The sequence below is a fragment of the Trachypithecus francoisi genome, unplaced genomic scaffold (genome assembly GCF_009764315.1).
Source record: "Trachypithecus francoisi isolate TF-2019V2 unplaced genomic scaffold, Tfra_2.0 Lachesis_group5, whole genome shotgun sequence".
NCBI lineage: Eukaryota > Metazoa > Chordata > Mammalia > Primates > Cercopithecidae > Trachypithecus > Trachypithecus francoisi.
In genome coordinates this window covers 149,341,078-149,360,579 of record NW_022681470.1, presented here as the reverse complement: position 1 = coordinate 149,360,579, position 19,502 = coordinate 149,341,078, and the positions used below count along the sequence as shown (strand labels likewise).

Genomic DNA, 19,502 nt, shown 5'->3' with positions numbered 1-19,502 from the left:
GCCTCCCAGTGAGGCGGGCCCGGGGCTGGTCCCACAGGCGCCCCGGGGAGGCACCGGCCTGAGGTGTGGGTACCTCTTGTCCCCAGTGAGGAGGGCCCAGGGCTGGTCCCACAGGCGCCCCGGGGAGGCACCAGCCTGAGGTGTGGGTGCCCCTTGACCCCAGGTTCTACTGGGACTTCACCATGCTGCTGTTCATGGTGGGAAACCTCATCATCATTCCGGTGGGCATCACCTTCTTCAAGGACGAGACCACCGCCCCGTGGATCGTGTTCAATGTGGTCTCGGACACCTTCTTCCTCATGGACCTGGTGCTGAACTTCCGCACGGGCATCGTGATCGAGGACAACACGGAGATCATCCTGGACCCCGAGAAGATCAAGAAGAAGTATCTGCGCACGTGGTTCGTAGTGGACTTCGTGTCCTCCATCCCCGTGGACTACATCTTCCTCATCGTGGAGAAGGGCATCGACTCCGAGGTCTACAAGACGGCGCGCGCCCTGCGCATCGTGCGCTTCACCAAGATCCTCAGCCTCCTGCGGCTGCTGCGCCTCTCGCGTCTGATCCGCTATATCCACCAGTGGGAGGAGGTGAGGTGGGGCGGGGGGGCGGGATCAAGCCTGCCGGGGCGGGGCTATGAGGGTTCTGGGGTGGAGCTACAATGGTGCAGGGGCGGGGTCAAGGCCGCCAGGGCGGGGCTGCGAGGGTGCTGGGGTGGGGTCAGACATCAGGGGTGGAGCTATGAAGGTGCAGGGGCAGGGCTGTGAGGGTGCTGGGGTGGAGCTACAGTGGTGCAGGGGTGGGGCCAAGGCAGCAGGGGCGGGGCTATGAGAAATCTGGGTGGTGTCCAGGCCCCAGGGGTGGGGCTGTGAGGGTGCTGAGGTGGGGTCAGACATCAGGGGTGGGGCTACAATGGTGTATGGGTGGCGTTAGTGCTCCAGGGGTGGGGCTATGAGAGATCTGGGTGGCGTTAATGCCCCAGGGGTGGGGCTATGAGGGTGCAGGGGCGGGGCTTTGAGGGTGCTGGGGTGGAGATACAATGGTGCAGGTGTAGGGCCAAGGCAGCAGGGGTGGAGCTATCAGGGTGCTGAGCAGGGTCGAGGCAGCAGGGACAGGGCTATGATGCTGCTGGGGTGGAGTCAAGTAGCAGGGGCGGGGCTATGAGGGTTGTGCTGGGCGGGGTCAAGGAGCAGGGGTGGGGCTGTTACGGTTGTGCTGGGCCAGGTCAAGCAGCAAGGGCGGGGCTATGAGGATTGTGCTGGGCAGGGTCAGGCAGCAAGGGAGGGGTTATGAGGATTTTTCTGGGCAGGGTTAAGGAGCAGGGTTGGGGCTATAAGGGCTGTACTGGGCGGGGTCAAGCAGCTGGGGCGGTGCTCTGAGGGTTGTGCTGGGCGGGGTCAGGCGGCAGGGGCGGGGCTACGATGGTTGTGGGGTGGGGGTCAAGCAACAGGGGCGGGGCTAAGGGTGGTGCAGGGCGGGGTCAAAGCAGCAGGGGCGGGGCTCTGAGGGTTGTGCTGGGCGGGATCAGACATCAGGGGCGTGGCCTTGAGGGTTGTGCTGGGTGGGGTCAGACATCAGGTGTGAGCATGTGAGGGTGTTGGGGTGCTTTTAAGCAGCAGATGCAGGGCTGAGGGGTACTGGGTGGGGCCAAGTCTGTAGTGATCGGGCTGTGGCTGTGGAACCAAGGCCACGAGGGGCTCCAGGTCGTGGATGAGGCTCCGGTCCACGGCTGCAGAGGTAGGGCAATGAGGGGTGTGGGCTGTGCTGTGGCTTCAGGGGTGAGGCTATGAGGGTACTGCAGGGGTGGGGCCACAGCCATAGGGTCAGGACTTTGGCCACCGGGGCCGCGCCATGGGTGAGAGGCAAGGCCGTAGCTGCAGAGGTGTGGCGATGAGGAGGGTGGGGCCATAGCCATAGGGGTGTGGCTTTGGCTACAAGGGCGGGGTCGCACAGGGCACTGGGACAGGTGGGTGGGCCTGCAGGTGTGGAGGTGAGCCTGTGAGGTCTCCAGGGGAAGGGCGGGGCAGGGCTGTGGGGTGCAGGGCTATGAGGGCCCCAGGGACTGTGGCCAGGGCCGCGGAGGTCAATAAGGCTTGGCCGTGACAGAAGTGGGCGGGGCCACGGGGAAGGACAGGGCGGAGTTACGAGTCCCAGCAGGGGCGGGACACAGGGCGGGCCTCGGGCTGCCGGGGTAAGGCTGGGGGGCGGGGCTTAGGGCGTTGCTCTGCCGGGGGTGGAGCCCCAGGTGGGGGCGTGGGAGCTGCTGGGGCAGAACTGGGTGTCCGGGGGAGGCCATGGGGGCCAGGGAATGGTGTCACCTGGGCAGTGCGGGGTGGAGCCAAGGGTGGGGTCCCAGAGGGCGCAGCACGGACTGTTGGACACGTCCATGTCCCTATTATTCGTTCTACTGTGTTCGAGCCCTGGGGACACTGAGGTCAGAGAAGCCAAGCCTAGTCACTCCCCCGCCCCTTAATTCCAGACCCCGCCACAATCCCGTCCTGGACCACGTTTGTCACCCATGGCCACCAGTGGGGGCCTGGTGACTGTCCTGCGTCCTCCAGGCACCGCAGGCTGGAGGTGGGGGGCTGGGGGCTGGGGTCCTCGGATGGGAGCTGTGGACTTGGGGACGGGGGCCTGAGGTGGGGGCCATGGAGTGAAGTGGGGGGTCCTGGGGCGGGGGCTGTGGATTTGGGGACGGGGGCCTGAGGTGGGGGCCATGGAGTGAAGTGGGGGGTCCTGGGGTGGGGGCTGTGGACTTGGGGGCGGGGGTCCGGTGGGGACTGTGGAGTGGGGTGGGGATCCTGGGGTGGGGGCTGGGGATTTGGGGGTGGGAGTCCTGGGGTGGGGCTGCAGGGTGGATGGGGTTCCGGGGTGGGGGCTGTGGTTTTGGGGTCGGGGTCCTGGGGTGGCGGCCGTGGATTTGTGGGGCAGGGGTCCTGGGGCGGGGACTGTGGACTTGGGGGCAGGGGTCCTGGGGCGGGGACTGTGGACTTGGGGGCAGGGGTCCTGGGACGGGGACTGTGGACTTGGGGGCAGGGGTCCTGGGGCGGGGACTGTGGACTTGGGGGCAGGGGTCCTGGGGCGGGGACTATGGACTTGGGGGCAGGGATCCTGTGGTGGGGGCCGTGGATTTGGGGGTGGGGCTGCAGGGTGGGGTGGGGGTCCTGGGATGTGGCCATGGATTTGGGTGGGGATCCTGGGGTGGGTTCTGTGGGTTTGGAGGGCAGGGGTCCTGGGATGGGGTCTGCAGCGTGGGGCAGGGGGTCTGAGGCAGAGCCGTGGATTTGAGGGCGGGGCCAGGAGCTCCCGCAGTGGGGGCGCACCGGACTGGGGCTCTGAGGTGGGGGCCGGCGGGGCAGCGGTTGGGGGGCTCACGGCGCCTTCCTGCAGATCTTCCACATGACCTATGACCTGGCCAGCGCGGTGATGCGTATCTGCAACCTCATCAGCATGATGCTGCTGCTCTGCCACTGGGACGGCTGCCTGCAGTTCCTGGTGCCTATGCTACAGGACTTCCCGCGCAACTGCTGGGTGTCCATCAACGGCATGGTGGTGAGCACCGCGGTCCCTGACGGAGAGGGAACCCAGGCTCCCACACAGATTGGGGGACCCAGACTCCCATACAGAGGGAGGGACCCAGGCCCCCTATATATAACCCCCTTACAGAGGGGGGACCCAGGCTCCCACACAGGGAGGACCCAGGCCCCCTTATCCCCCTTACAGAGGGGTGGACCCAAGCCCTTCAGAGGTGGAGACAAGACCCCACCCTTATGGAGGAGAGGACCCAGGCCCTTACCGAGGTGGGGACCCAGGCTCCCTTGCAGAGGGAGAGACACAGGCCCTTCAGAGGTGGGGACAAGACCCCCCTTACACAGGGGAGGACTCAGGCCTCTTTACAAAGGGGGACCCAGAACTGCAGCCCTGGGGTTGACCCGTTAGTGCCCCTGGGGGCTGAAACAGCCACTTGGAGCCTTTCAGGCCTGGGATTGTCCATGGAGAGAAGCCGAGTGTGACTATGATGAGTTCTGTCACCCAGACATCTGCTTAGTGCTTTTTCCAGTGGATTTCCCTTTTTAATTTACCTACATTTATTATTATTATTTGCTTATTCTTTTTGAGACTGAGTTTCACTCTGTCGCCCGGGCTGGAGTGCAGTGGCGCGATCTCTGCTCACCGCAACCTGCGCCTCCCGGGTTCAAGCGATTCTCTCGCCTCAGCCTCCTGAGTAGCTGGGACTACAGGTGCCTGCCACCACACCTGGGTAATTTTTGTACTTTTAGTAGAGACAGGGTTTCACTATATTGGCCATGCTGGTCTCCCTGACCTCAGGTGATCCACCTGCCTCGGCCTCCCAAAGTGCTGGGATTACAGGGGTGAGCCACGGCGCCTGGCCTAATTTACATACATTTATTTCAAAGAACAATTGAAGAACTGGGTATGGTGGTGTTCACTTGTGGTCTCAGCTCCTCAGGAGGCTGAGGGGGTGGGATCCCTTGAGCCCAGAAGTTTAGGCTGCAGTGGGCCACGATTGCACCACTGCACTCCAGCCTGGGCCACAGAGCAAGACCTGATCTCTGACAACTAAAGAACAATTTACATCATAGCCCTGAAATGGGAAAGTGATATCACAGGCCAAAGAAAGGATACATGAGCCGGGCACGGTGCTTCACGGCTGGAATCCCAGCACTTTGGGAGGCCGAGGCAGGTGGATCACCTGAGGTCGGGAGTCTGAGACCAGCCTGGCCAACATGCGGAAACCCTGTCTCTACTAAAAATACAAAAATTAGCTGGGCGTGGTGGCAGACGCCTGTAACCCCAGCTACTTGAGAGGCTGAGGCAGGAGAATCGCTTGAACCTGGGAAGCGGAGGCTACAGTGAGCCGAGATCGCGCCACTGCACTCCTGCCTGGGCTACAAGAGCGAAACTCCATCTAGGAAAAAAAAAAAGGAATAATAAATGAAGGCAGTCCCAGATACCCCTTGCTTCCTGGCTGAGATGTGCTGACTGTTAAGAAAGGTCAGTTACGGGAGCCCTTAGGCGTTACAGTCAGGTTAGTGCCCCAGCGAGCCTCTGTCCCCACCTGGGGAGTGCTGGGCCCAGCTTCTGGCTGCATATAGGACTTGGGATGTGTTTGGTTTGGATACAGAGCAAGTGGGCATCGATGGGGTCAGGAGCTACAGAGGGAAAACCTGCCAGTGCCCCTCCCCAGAGCCTGGCACAGCTGCCCGGGCTGAGGCAGCCCATTGTCTGGCTGCCACCCACGCATGTGGTCCCATTTCCTGAACAGAGCCCCCGCGGCCCCCCTTTCCCGGCCGGGTCAACTGAGGACTTGGTGGGACAGGACCTCCTGGGCCGGCCTGGTGTGTCTGCCCGCCCTGCCCCTCTGCTCTGGCCCAGGTGCTCCCTGGAACTTTCGCCCCCTCTTGACCTCACAGATGTTCTGGTCTCAGAGGCTGCAAAAGTGGGGGTCCAGACTCTTGCCCTTGAGGTCTCAGTTTCCCCAGGAGTGAAGCGGGCAGCCAGCATCAGCCCTGGCCCTACGGCCGACTCACTGTGACAAGGGTGCAAACCATGTCTACCTGGGTCTCTGTTTCTCTTGGTTACCTCTGAGCATGGGGAGCTCATCACCTCCAGTGCCTGGGGGAGGGCGGGCGGTGGGCCCTTGAGGACCAGGGCCTCCCGGGGCGTGAGCACCTGCCCACCACCATCCCTCTTGCTGGCCTTGCAGAACCACTCGTGGAGCGAACTGTACTCCTTCGCGCTCTTCAAGGCCATGAGCCACATGCTGTGCATTGGGTATGGCCGGCAGGCGCCCGAGAGCATGACGGACATCTGGCTGACCATGCTTAGCATGATCGTGGGTGCCACCTGCTACGCCATGTTCATCGGCCACGCCACTGCCCTCATCCAGTCGCTGGACTCCTCGCGGCGCCAGTACCAGGAGAAGGTCTGAGGGAGGCGGGTCTGGGGTCTGATGGGGGAGGAAGGCCCGGCCCTGGGGTCTGATGGGGGAGGCGGGCCCAGATCTGGGGTCTGATGGGGGAGGCGGGCCCAGATCTGGGGTGTGATGGGGGAGGCGGGCCCAGATCTAGGGTCTGATGGGGGAGGCGGGCCCGGCCCTGGGGTCTGATGGGGGAGGCGGGCCCGGATCTGGGGTCTGATGGGGGAGGCGGGCCCGGATCTGGGGTCTGATGGGGGAGACAGACCCAACTCTGGGGTCTGAGGGGAGAGGCAGACTTGGCCCTCCACCCAGCTCCAAGTGGCATGCTCAGTGCAGAGACAGCGTGATGGGGAGGTAGGGGACCCTGCAGGTCTGTGGCTGTGATTAGGGGGAGGAACAGAAACCCTTGCAGCCGGTGGTGAGAAGCGCTGGCCCTGTGATGGGGAGGGAGGTCTGGAGCCTGGAGATGGACTTGGGGCAGGGGCTGGGGAGGGGACACAGGCTGGGCTGGAAGGGGCTGAGTTGGGGTCAGGGCAGGACAGGGTCAGTCCTTGGACATAGGAAGCCCCTGGGGCTGAAGGGGGATATAGGGGAGCCTGGAGTGAGAGCAGGAGAGACAGGCATTGCCAGAAGGCTGGGCCCACCTGGGGGTCTCTAGGCTGGCTCAGGATGGAGCTGGGCTGGGGAAGGGGCCTGGCGGGTCCTGAGAGGGCTGGGGTCGCTTGAGGACACGCCGGTGGCTGGCAGTCAGGGCCAGGCTTCAGGGACAGCAAGGCTGCCCCACTGTTCAGACGTGGTCTCTGGCCTGCATCGTCCACCGGGCTAATCCTAGGCTTGGCCGTAGAGGGGACACAGGGGAGCCGGGAAGGGTGGAGGGAGATTAGGATTGACCCTATGGGCGGCCCCTGGAGTTGGGCCTCATGCTCCGCTCGGTGCCTCAGTTTCCCTCTGTGAGGCGGCTGGCTGGGAGTCAAGTGCCCCCCTCTCCCCACCCCCCGAGCAGTGGCTGGCAGGATCGGCTGGGTCAGCTGGGCCCCGTGCCAGGCGCCCGGCTGTCCGGAAGCCACGGGCCTCGCACCCAAACATAAGCTGGTGCCACCACCCGCCCGTCGTCACGGGTTCCGCTGAGCTCAGGGCAGCTGCGGCCAGGCGGGGCTGGGGCGGAAGTGAAGCTGGAGCCACCGGGGGGCACCGTCCTGGGGACAGCAGGGCCTGGCACCCCTGCCCGGCACCCACGCTCCCTTCCCTGCTCAGGAGGGGCTGACCCGGTGGTTTCTAGAAAGATCACCAGGGAGGGGCCGGAGCCCCAGCAGGGTTGGAGGCCCTGGGAAGGGGGTCCTGTGTGTCAGGGTACCTGGGCCCTCTCTCATAGAGTCAGGTGCCCACCCATTCCTCAGGGGTAGGGCTGCCAGATAAAATTCAGGGCACTAGGCCTGGCTTAGTGGCTCCTGCCTGTAATCCCAGCGCTTTGGGAGGCTGAGACAGGTGGATCACCAGAAGTCAGGAATTTAAGACTAGCCTGAGCAACATGACGAGACCTCATCCCTACAAAAAATAAAAAAAATTAGCTGGGCATGGGGTGCACACCTGTAATCCCTGCTATTCAGGAGGCTGAGGTGGGAGGATTGCTTGAGGCCAGAGGCTCAAAAAAAAAAAAAAAAAAATTCAGGATACATAGTTACATCTGAATTTCAGAGAAACACCAAATGAGGTTTTTTAGTATATTTCAAATATTACAAGGATATACTTGCACTAAACATTGTTCTTATTTTTTTCTGCAATTCAACTTTTTTATTTATTTTGTTTGTTTTTGAGATGGAGTCTCCCTCTGTCATCCAGGCTGGAGTGCAGTGGCACAATCTTGTCTCTGCAGCCTCTGCCTCCTGGGTTCAAGAGATTCTCCTGCCTCAGCCTTCCGAATAGCTGGGACTACAGGCACCCGCCACCACACCTGGCTGATTTTTGTATTTTTAGTAAAGATGGGGTTTTACCATGTTGGTCAGGCTGGTCTTGAACTCCTGACCTCAAGTGATCCACCCGCCTCCTCCTCCCAAAGTGTTGGGATTACAGGCGTGAGCCCCCGCGCCCAGCCTGCAATTCAACTTTAAATGGAGATCCTGGCCGGGTGCGGTGGCTCAAGCTTGTAATCCCAGCACTTTGGGAGGCCGAGACGGGTGGATCACGAGGTCAGGAGATCGAGACCATCCTGGCTAACATGGTGAAACCCCGTCTCTACTAAAAATACAAAAACCTAGCCGGGCGAGGTGGGGGGCGCCTGTAGTCCCAGCTACTCGGGAGGCTGAGGCAGGAGAATGGCGTGAACCCGGGAGGCGGAGCTTGCAGTGAGCGGAGATCCGGCCACTGCACTCCAGCCTGGGCGACAAAGCGAGACTCCGTCTCAAATAAATAAATAAATAAATAAATAAGTAAGTAAGTAAGTAAGTAAATATCCTGAACTTTATCCACCCACCCTGCCCTGATAATTAATTTAATATTATTTTAGAATTATTATTTAGGATATCAATATCAATTATTCAGAGTGTTAAGAATGAATTGACTTGGCCTGGCGAGGTGGTTCACACCTGTAATCCCAGCACTTTGGGAGGCCGAGGAGCCCAGGAGTTAAAGACCAGCCTGGGCAACATGGCGAGACCTCATCCCCACAAAAAATCAAAGAATCAGCCAGGCATGGTGGCGCACACCTGTAGTCCCTGCTACTCAGGAGGCTGAGGTGGGAGGCTCGCTTGAGCCCAGGAGTGGAGGCTGTGGTGAGCTGTGATCGTGCCACTGCCCTCCAGGCTGGGCGACAGAGCGAGACTCTCTCAGAAAAAAAAAAAAAAAAAATTGAGTATATCATTGAAACGAATTCAACTCTGATTTAAATAGAAGCATGTTTATTTGCTGTTATTGAATCTGGCGGCCCCTGTGTGGCGGAGGCCTGTCTCCCCGCTGCGGGCCGGGTCTGTTTCTGACCCAGCCCTGACCCCCAACAGTACAAGCAGGTGTGAAGGCCTGTCTCCCCGCTGCAGGCCAGGGGCGGTGTCTGACCCAGCCTTACCTCCCCACAGTACAAGCAGGTGCCCGTGTCCCCGCTGCAGGCCGGGGGTGATGTCTGACCCAGCCTCGCCTCCTCCCCACGGTACAAGTAGGTGCCTGTGTGCCCGCTGCAGGCCGGGGGCAGTGTCTGACCCAGCCTCACCTCCCCACGGTACAAGCAGGTGCCCATGTCCCCGCTGCAGGCCGGGGGTGGTGTCTGACCCAGCCTCACCTCCCCACGGTACAAGCAGGTGCCCATGTCCCCGCTGCAGGCCGGGGGTGGTGTCTGACCCAGCCTCACCTCCCCACGGTACAAGCAGGTGCCCATGTCCCCGCTGCAGGCCGGGGGTGGTGTCTGACCCAGCCTCACCTCCCCACGGTACAAGCAGGTGCCTATGTGCCTGCTGCAGGCCGGGGGTGGTGTCTGACCCAGCCTCGCCTCCTCCCCACAGTACAAGCAGGTGGAGCAGTACATGTCCTTCCACAAGCTGCCGGCCGACTTCCGCCAGAAGATCCACGACTACTACGAGCACCGTTACCAGGGCAAGATGTTTGACGAGGACAGCATCCTGGGCGAGCTCAACGGGCCCCTGCGGGAGGTGAGGCGGGCGCTGGGCAGGCGGGAGGCAGCCTTGGGCATAGGGCCGGCCTCCCTCTCCTGGCGCCCAGGAGCCGGTCCCTGAAGGAGGCGCAGAACCTCAGCTGCAGCAGGAGGGACTCGAGCTAGACCTGTACTCGCATCCCCCCCGCCGTGAGCCTCTGCACCCCCGGGACCCCCGCCACCCCCGCCTTACTTCCTGACGCCCCCTTAGCAGAGGTGGGGGGGGTCTGTGCCCGACAGGGCGGGGCAGAAGCAGGGCAGGGTGGGGAGGGAGGAGCCTCAGAGGCCGCTGAGCACCAGGGCCTGGGACCACTCAGGCTGATGAGGAGGGGGTTTAACTCCCAGCTGTTTCTGTAGCCTGGGTGACCCTGGGTGAGTTTCCTGGGTCTGCGGGAACAAATACCCACAGTCTGAGTGGCTGGAACAGCAGAGATTCAGCCTCCCATGGTCCTGGAGGCCAGAAGCCCAAAAGCAAGGCGTGAGCCGGCCGCGCTACCCCCGGAGCCCCCCGGGGGGATCCTGCCTCTTCCGGCGTCTGGGGCTCCGGGCGCCCTCGGCTTGCAGATGCATCTCCCTGATCTCTGCCTCCATCTGCTCACAGCCCTCTCCCCGTGCGTCTCTGTCTCTTCTTGTAAATCCATCCGACAACGTTGGATCAGGGCCCACCCGGTTCCTCATGGCCTCTCCTTAACTGGGTCATGTCTGCAAAGACCCTATTTCCACATGAAACGGGGGTCGGGATATCAGCCTGTCTTTCTGGGAGATGTAGGTCAACCCACAACACCCATCAAGCAGTTGTTGAGCGCCGACTGCATGCCCTGCTCTGTGCTTGAAGGCCCTACGCTCAGGAAGCAGGGCCTAGGGAAGGCGGCTGCGATCACCCAGGCAGCAGAGAGCAGCTCTGGGAAGCAGGGAGGGATGAGGACGGGGAGGCAACATCAGAGCACGGCCGCGTGTGAGCCAGGCAAGGTGTCCCGGGGGGAGCACCTGGCTTGGGCAGAGGCCCTGAGGAGGGGCTGGGGGAGCTGGGCGAGGAGGCGGACAGGACAGGCCTGACCCTTGGGACCGTGGGCCCCGGGAATGCTTCTGGGGGGCATTTGCACGCATTGCCTCCCAGGAGGCATACACTGCGGTTCGCTTCGCTGAAAATGCTTAATTGCATTTGATGACTATGATTTTCATTCGTTCATTTATAGAGATATAACTCACAGACCACAAAACGCATAAAATGCAGTGGCTTTTAGTATTAACAGAGTGATGCACCCGATGCCACAACCAACTCCAGAACGTTCTCAAAAAGGAGACCTAGGCTGTCAGCCGCCAGCCCAGCTCCCTGTCCCCAGCCCTTGGCAACCTGCAGTACTTGGTCATTTTTTAGGTTTAGGAGTTGCAAAGTCAAATCTTTAAACCCACATATGTCCAGGCGCGGTGGCTTACGCCTGTAATCCCAGCACTTTGGGAGGCCGAGGCGGGGGGGGATCACCTGAGGTCGGGAGTTCGAGACCAGCCTGGCCAACATGGTAAAACCCCGTCTCTCTACTAAAAATACAAAATTAGCTGGGCGTGGTAGTGCATGCCTGTAATCCCAGCTACTCAGGAGGCTGAGGCAGGAGAATCGTTTGAACCCAGGAGGCAGAGGTTGCAGAGAGCCAAGGTCACACCACTGCACTCCAGCCTGGGCAACAGAGAGAGACTCGGTCTCAAAAAATCAAAAACAACTGTATATATTCAGAGAAGCCTGGCTCCATCCTGTCCCTGTCCCTCTACCTAGTTTCCTGCGTTGGACACTTCCACTTTAGTGTTTTGTTTTGTTTTTTTTTTTAGAAACGGAGTCGAGTCTCATTCTGTTGCCCAGGCTGGAGTGCAGTGGTGCAGTCTCGGCTCACTGCAACCTCTGCCTCCCAGGTTCAAGCGATTCTCCCACCTCAGCCTCCTGAGTAGCTGGTATTACAGGGGAGTGTCACCACGCCCGGTTAATTTTTGTATTTTTAGTAGAGATGGGGTTTCACCATGTTGGCCAGGCTGGTCTCGAACTCCCAACCTCAGGTGATTCGCCTGCCTCGGCCTCCCAAAGTGCTGGGATTACAGGTGTGAGCCACTGCACTCGACCACTTTTTTTTTTTGTTAGAGTCTCACTCTGTCACCCAAGCTGGAGTGCAGTGGCGCAATCTTGGCTGATGGCGACCTCCACCTCCTGGGTTCAAACTCGAACTCCCAACCTCAGATGATTCTCCTGCCTCAGCCTCCTGAGTAGCTGAGATTACAGGCATGTACCACCCCATCTGGCTAATTTTTGTATTTTTAGTAGAGGCGGGGTTTCACGGTGTTAGCCAGGATGGTCTCGATCTCCTGATCTCGTGATTCACCTGCCTCAGCCTCCCAAAGTGCTGGGATTACAGATATGAGCCACTGCGCCGGGCCTGGGCCTTTTTTTTTTTTCTTTTCTTGAGACGAGTCTCACTCTGTCACCAGGCTGGAGTGCAATGGCGTGATCTCGGCTCACCACAACCTCCGCCTCATGGGTTCAAGCAATTCTCTGCCTCAGCCTCCCGAGTGGCTGGGACTACAGGCGCCCGCCACCATGCCCGGCTAATTTTTTTTTTTTTTTGTATTTTTAGTAGAGACAGAGTTTCACCATCTTGGCCAGGCTGGTCTTGAACTCCTGACCTTGTGATCCACCTGCCTCGGCCTCCCAAAGTGCTGGAATTACAGGCATGAGCCACCGCGCCTGGCCTTTATATTTATTTATTTTTGAGATAGTCTTGCTCTGTCACCCAGGATGGAGTGCAGTGGCATGATCTTTGTTCATTGCAACCTCTGTCTCCTGGGTTCAAGCGATTCTCCTGTCTCAGCCTCCTGAGTAGCTGAGATTATAGGCATGCGCCACCACACCCAGCTAAGTTTTGTATTTTTAGTAGAGATGGGGTTTTACCATATTGGTCAAGTTGGTCTTAAACTCTTGATCTCAAGTGATCTGCCTGCCTCAGCCTCCCACAGTGCCAGGATTACAGGCATGAGCCACCATTACTGGCCTATTTTTCTTTTCTTTTTCTTTTTTTTTCTTTTTGAGACGGAGTCTGGCTCTGTCGCCCAGGCTGGAGTGCAGTGGCCGGATCTCAGCTCACTGCAAGCTCCGCCTCCCAGGTTGACGCCTTTCTCCTGCCTCAGCCTCCTGAGTAGCTGGGACTACAGGTGCCCGCCACCTCGCCCGGCTAGTTTTTTGTATTTTTTTAGTACAGACGTGGTTTCACCGTGTTAGCCAGGATGGTCTCGATCTCCTGACCTAGTGATCCGCCCGTCTCAGCCTCCCAAAGTGCTGGGATTACAGGCGTGAGCCACTGCACCCGGCCTTTTTTTTTTTTTTTTTTTTTTGAGACAGAGTCTTGCTCTGTGGCCCAGGCTGGAGTGCAGTGGCGTGATCTCAGCTCACTGCAAGCTCCGCCTCCTGGGTTCACACCATTCTCCTGCCTCAGCCTTCCGAGTAGCTGGGACTACAGGCGCCCGCCACCATGCCCAGCTAATTTTTTGTATTTTTAGTAGAGACGGGGTTTCACCGTGTTAGCCAGGATGGTCTCGATCTCCTGACCTCGTGATCCGCCCATCTCGGCCTCCCAAAGTGCTGGGATTACAGGCGTGAGCTAGCACACCCGGCCACTATTTTTCTTTTTAAGACAAACACACGCAGATACCCACTGCCCTGTGTCCTCCTGGCTGGGGCACCTGGCGCCTCCTCTCTGTGCTTCTAGTCTTTTGTTTTTTTTTTTTTTTGAGACAGAGTCTCACTCTGCCGCCCAGGCTGGAGTGCAGTGGCCGGATCTCAGCTCACTGCAAGCTCCGCCTCCCGGGTTCACGCCATTCTCCTGCCTCAGCCTCCCGAGTAGCTGGGACTACAGGCGCCCGCCACGTCGCCCGGCTAGTTTTTTGTATTTTTAGTAGAGACGGGGTTTCACCATGTTAGCCAGGATGGTCTCGATCTCCTGACCTCGTGATCCGCCCGTCTCGGCCTCCCAAAGTGCTGGGATTACAGGCTTGAGCCACCGCGCCCGGCTACTTCTGGTCTTTTGTGAGGTGATCTCCACATGGATGCTAAACCAGGGCCCGGGTGTCCAGATTCCTTCTGAGGGCTTGCACCATTCTGCAGGCTCAGCGGCCGCGAGGGTCACCTGGGTCTGGCTGAGGAAGGCGCAATCTCCCTGGGTTAGAAATGGCAGCTGTTGCCGGGCGCAGTGGGTCACACCTGTAATTCCAGCACTTTGGGGCGCTGAGGTGGGCGGATCACCTGAGGTCAGGAGTTCAAGACCAGCCTGGCCAACATGGTGAAACCCCATCTTGACTAAAAATGCAAAAAGTAGCCGGGCGTGGTGGCGAGTGCCTGTAATCCCAGCTACTCAGGAGGCTGAGGCAGGAGAATCGCTTGAACCCAAGAGGTGGAGCTTGCAGTGACCCGAGATTGTGCCATTGCACTCCAGCCTGGGCGACAGAGCGAGACTTCATCTCAAAAAAAAAAAAAAAGCTGGGCGTGGTGGTAGGCACCTGTAGTGCCAGCTGCTTGGGAGGCTGAGGCAGGAGAATGGCGCGAACCTGGGAGGCAGAGCTTGCAATGAGCCGAGATGGCACCACTGCACTCCAGCCTGGGCGACAGAGCAAGACTCCGTCTCAAAAAAAAAAAAGTATCAGTGCCCACGTCATAAGGGCACAGCTCGATAGCTGGTTCCTAAAGTGAACATGGAGCAAAGGTGGAACACTGTGGTCCTTAGAAGCTGCCTTGCTAAGGGGAACTCGCTCTTAACACCATCTATTCATCTCAAGGCCGTTGCTTTTTATGTTGATTTTTCAAAAATCACCTAATAGTTTGACCAAATGTTGTAGCTTTCCCAATTGTGTGTGTGTGTGTGTGACAGAGATGGAGTCTTACTCTGTCGCCCAGGCTCTTGGCTCACTGTAACCTCCGCCTCCCGGGTTCAAGAGACTCTCCTGCCTCAGCCTCCCATGTAGCTGGAATTACAGGCGTGTGCCACCACACCCAGCTAATTTTTTGTATTTTTAGTAGAAATGGGGTTTCGCCATGTTGGCCAGGCTGGTCTCAAACTCCTGACCTCAGGCGATCCACCTACCTCAGCCTCCCAGAGTGCTGGGATTACAGGTGTGAGCCACTGCGCCCGGCCTTTTTTTTCTTCCTTTGTTTTTTTTTTTTTTAGAGTCAGGGTCTTGTTCTGTCACCCAGGCTGGAGTGCAGTGGTGTGGGGATCACGGCTCACTACAACCTCCACTTACTGGGGTCAAGTCATCTGCATCCTCAGCCTCCTGAGTAGCTGAGAGTAGGTGCCCCACCACCACACCTGGCTTTTTTTATTTTTATTTTTGGTAAAGACGGGGGTCTTACTATGTTGCCCAGGCTGGTCTAGAACTCCTGGGCTCAAGGGATCCTCCTGCCTCAGCCTCCGACAATGCTGGGGTCACAGGTGTGAGCCCCCCACCCCCCGGCCTCCTTTCCAGTGCTTATGTCTACAGTTGCCCCCCCGGTCCGATTGGATTGGCAGATGTCGCCATTACGATGTCAAATAGCGAGGAGCAGGGAGGGTTTTTGCTTTCTCCCGTCCTTGACGGCGCTCGGTGCGCCTGCGGGGCTGAGCCGGTGTCTCAGACAAGGAAATTGGGGCCTGAGAGGTGAGCCGGTCCCAGAGGCAGGGCGAGGGGGAAGCGGGAGTGGCGTTTGCAGCGGACCCAGCCCTGCCTCCCCCCTGCAGGAGATCGTCAACTTCAACTGCCGGAAGCTGGTGGCCTCCATGCCGCTGTTCGCCAACGCTGACCCCAACTTCGTCACGGCCATGCTGACCAAGCTCAAGTTCGAGGTCTTCCAGCCGGGTGACTACATCATCCGCGAAGGCACCATCGGGAAGAAGATGTACTTCATCCAGCACGGCGTGGTCAGCGTGCTCACCAAGGGCAACAAGGAGATGAAGCTGTCCGACGGCTCCTACTTCGGGGGTGCGCTGGAGCGGGGCGCGTCTGGTGGGGAGGGGGCGCGCGCCCCCCGCGGTGTGCAGAGCCGGGGGGCTGCGGGCTGCGGGCTGGGCTGGGGCAGGCACCGGGGAGAGCCTGGGTGGGAAGCGCCCACGCTGGCCAAGGTGCAGAGGCCGGGCCGTGCGCCTGGGCGGGGAGGGCCGCGGTGCCCGCCCCGTCCAACGGCCCTGCCTGCCACGTGCAGAGATCTGCCTGCTCACCCGGGGCCGGCGCACGGCGAGCGTGCGGGCCGACACCTACTGCCGCCTCTATTCGCTGAGCGTGGACAACTTCAACGAGGTGCTGGAGGAGTACCCCATGATGCGGCGCGCCTTCGAGACGGTGGCCATCGACCGCCTGGACCGCATCGGTGAGCAGGCCGGGGGCGTGGCCGGGGCAGGAGGGGTGTGGCTGAGGGTCGGGGGTGTGGCCGGGGTGGAAGGGGTGTGGCTGAGGGTCGGGGGCGTGGCCAGGGCAGGGGGTGTGTGGCTGAGGCCTCAGGGGCGTGGCCGGGGCAGGGGGTGTGTGGCTGAGGGTCGGGGGCGTGGCCAGGGCAGGGGGTGTGTGGCTGAGGCCCCGGGGGCGTGGCCAGGGCAGGGGGTGTGTGGCTGAGGCCCCGGGGGCGTGGCCAGGGCAGGGGGGTGTGGCTGAGGCCCCGGGGGCGTGGCCAGGGCAGGGGGTGTGTGGCTGAGGCCCCGGGGGCGTGGCCGGGGCAGGAGGGTGTGGCCGAGGCCCCGGGGGCGTGGCCGGGGCAGGAGGGGTGTGGCTGATATCTCGGGGGCGTGGCCAAGAGTCAGGGACGTGGCTTCGACAGTGGCAAGGGGGAACGGGCGTGGCTGTGGCATCAGGGGCATGGCTGGGGCAGCGGCGTGGCCAAGGCAGCAGGGGTGTGGCTCGGGCAGGGGCAGTGGCTGGCCGCTCCTGGGACCCTTTTGGGTCTACAGGCTGATTTTCTGACCTATTGCCCTATTTTGGCCAGGGGCAGCCTATTTCCCAAGGAAGGGAATACACGGGGTGTTTTCGGTTGTGCTGAATGCTCGGTGAGCCCCTGCTGTGTGCTAGAGGGGCAAGGGGCAGACCCGTCGGCCCACTCAGACTCCCAGGGAGGCTTATGGACTGGTAGTCAAATCACACACGGCCGGTGGGTTTCCCTGAGTTGGGAATGCAGAGTGGAGACCAGGGTAAGGGATGCCACGTGGAAAGGGGGAGGAAGGTGTGTTTCTGGAGTGGACACAGCACGTCCCAAGGCCCTGAGGTGGAAAGGAGGCCTAGAGTCCAGAGAGCCAGGGAGGCCTGGAGGAGGTCGGGGAGGAAGGGGGAGCCCGACACACAGAGCCCAGTGGGTGGCAGGGACAGTTTTGACTAAATCAGGAGCATCAGGGAGCCATAGAGGGTTCTAGGTGGGCAGAGGACCTGGTCAGATTGTACCCGCCAAGGCGGCCCGTGTCCAGGAGGGAGACGGTGACTTGGTCTCTGAGGGGGCAGTCTCCGGGGCAGGGAGGGGCAGAGCCCTGATGACTGGATGTAGGCGCGAGGGAGATCGCGGCTCATGCTGCTGTTTGTGGGAATGGGAATGAAGACCGTGGCTGAAACGCAGGACAGGTGCGATGGAGTGGTGTCAGGGAGCTCCCCAGTGTACAGTAGGAAGCACTCCACAACTTGCTTTATACAGTGAGTATGCAACACATTCCTGAATATCAGGTGTTTAGGTTATACCTTCTGTATGCAGCAGGCGCTGAGCACGGGCTGTTTACAGGCAGTTGTTTTCGGTATGCCTGTGGCACACTGGAGGCATTCATTACGTAATCAGCACATACAGATGGTACACATGCATACTTGCTGTACAGTGATACCCGCTCCATGTACATAGCAGGCATTAAATACCTGCTTGCTGCCGGGTGTGGTGGCTCACACCTGTAATCCCAGCACTTTGGGAGGCCAAGGCAGGTGGATCATGAGGTCAGGATCATGATCCTGAGGTCATCCTGACTAACACGGTGAAACCCCGTCTCTACTAAAAATACAAGCGGGCGCCTGTAGTCCCAGCTACTCGGGAGGCTGAGGCAGGAGAATGGCGTGAACCCTGGAGGCGGAGCTTGCAGTGAACTGAGATGGCGCCACTGCACTCCAGCCTGGGCGATAGAGCGAGACTGTCTCTCCCAAAAAAAAAAAAAAAAGAACAAAAAACTTGCTTTCTGTATGCAGGTGCTTCATGCATGCCGGCTGTGCACAGCAGGTGCCTGTATACAGCAGGTACTCAATATCCATACTGTAGGCAAGAGAGGCTACATGTGTGCTTATTGTATACAGTAGGTACTAAATACATGTGTGCTCTACACTGCAAGCACTCCATGCGCACCCGCTGTGTAGAGTAGGTGCTCGGTGCCTGCTTGCTATATCCGGCAGGTGCTCCACGTATGCGTGCCGTGTAGAGTAAGTGGGTGCTCGGTGCCTGCTGTACGCAGCAAGTGCTCCCTGTGCACGCGCTGACGCCCCCTCTCCTGCAGGCAAGAAGAATTCCATCCTTCTGCACAAGGTGCAGCATGACCTCAACTCGGGCGTGTTCAACAACCAGGAGAACGCCATCATCCAGGAGATCGTCAAGTATGACCGTGAGATGGTGCAGCAGGCCGAGCTGGGTCAGCGCGTGGGCCTCTTCCCGCCGCCGCCGCCGCCGCAGGTCACCTCGGCCATCGCCACGCTGCAGCAGGCCGTGGCCATGAGCTTCTGCCCGCAGGTGGCGCGGCCGCTCGTGGGGCCGCTGGCGCTCGGCTCGCCGCGCCTCGTCCGCCGCCCGCCCCCGGGGCCCACACCTGCCGCCGCCTCACCGGGGCCCCCGCCCCCTGCCAGCCCCCCGGGCGTGCCCGCCAGCCCCCGGGCACCGCGGACCTCGCCCTACGGCGGCTCACCCGCCGCCCCCCTTGCTGGGCCCGCCCTGCCTGCGCGCCGCCTGAGCCGCGCGTCGCGCCCACTGTCCGCCTCGCAGCCCTCGCTGCCCCATGGCGCGCCCGGCCCCGCGGCCTCCCCGCGCCCGGCCAGCAGCTCCACGCCGCGCCTGGGGCCGACGCCTGCTGCCCGGGCCGCCGCGCCCAGCCCGGACCGCAGGGACTCGGCCTCGCCTGGCGCCGCCGGCGGCCTGGACCCCCAGAACTCCGCGCGCTCGCGCCTCTCGTCCAACTTGTGACCCTCGCCAACCGCCCCACGGGCCCAGGTGGGCCGGGGGCGGGGCCGTCATCCAGACCAAAGCCATGCCATTGCGCTGCCCCGGCCGCCCGCCCGCCCAGAAGCCATAGATGAGACGTAGGTAGCCGTAGTCGGACGGACGGGCCGGGCCGGTGGGGCAGCCCCTCCGTGCCCCTGGCCGTCCCCCCTCATCGCCCTGCGCCCACCCCCATCGCCCCTGCCCCCGGCGGCGGCCTCGCGTGCGAGGGGGCTCCCTTCACCTCGGTGCCTCAGTTCCCCCCGCTGTAAAATAGGGACGGGGCGGCCCAGTGGCCGAGAGGAGCCGGCTCTGGAGCCCCGCCCGCCCCCTGCCCTCCAGGTGACCCGTCGTCCGATGAGGACTGTTTTTTAAGTGCAATACTTGGCCCGCCAGCTTCCCGCTGCCCCCATCGCGCTCACGCAATAACCGGCCCGGCCCCCTCCACGCGCGTCCGGCGGTGACCTCCGGGAGCAGCACCCCTGGCTCCCTCCAGCACCGGCACCAAGGGGCGGGCCTGGCTGCGCAGGGCGCGGGGGCGAGGCTGGGGTCCCGCCGCCGTGATGAATGTACTGAGGAGCCGAGGCAGCAGTGCCCCCACCGTGGCCCCCCACGCCCCATTAACCCCCACACTCCCATTCCGCGCAATAAACGACAGCATTGGCGCCCACCCTCGCCACGTATGATTGCTCGGGAGGCACAGGGCACGCACCCTCACTGAAAAT

General features: G+C 61.0%; 1 protein-coding gene across 1 annotated transcript in view; it reads left to right on the top strand.

The window, feature by feature from the left end:
• Positions 1-19,445, top strand: part of HCN2 (hyperpolarization activated cyclic nucleotide gated potassium and sodium channel 2) — a 35,827-nt gene extending 16,382 nt beyond the window's left edge. The window contains exons 2-8 of the mRNA XM_033195348.1: positions 164-587; positions 3,388-3,549; positions 5,726-5,944; positions 9,427-9,573; positions 15,323-15,563; positions 15,784-15,948; positions 18,086-19,445. Coding sequence (XP_033051239.1) covers positions 164-587; positions 3,388-3,549; positions 5,726-5,944; positions 9,427-9,573; positions 15,323-15,563; positions 15,784-15,948; positions 18,086-18,762 — 2,035 coding nt within the window. The 3' untranslated portion in view covers positions 18,763-19,445. The remainder of the gene's footprint in view (positions 1-163; positions 588-3,387; positions 3,550-5,725; positions 5,945-9,426; positions 9,574-15,322; positions 15,564-15,783; positions 15,949-18,085) is intronic.
• Positions 19,446-19,502: the final 57 nt, after the last annotated feature.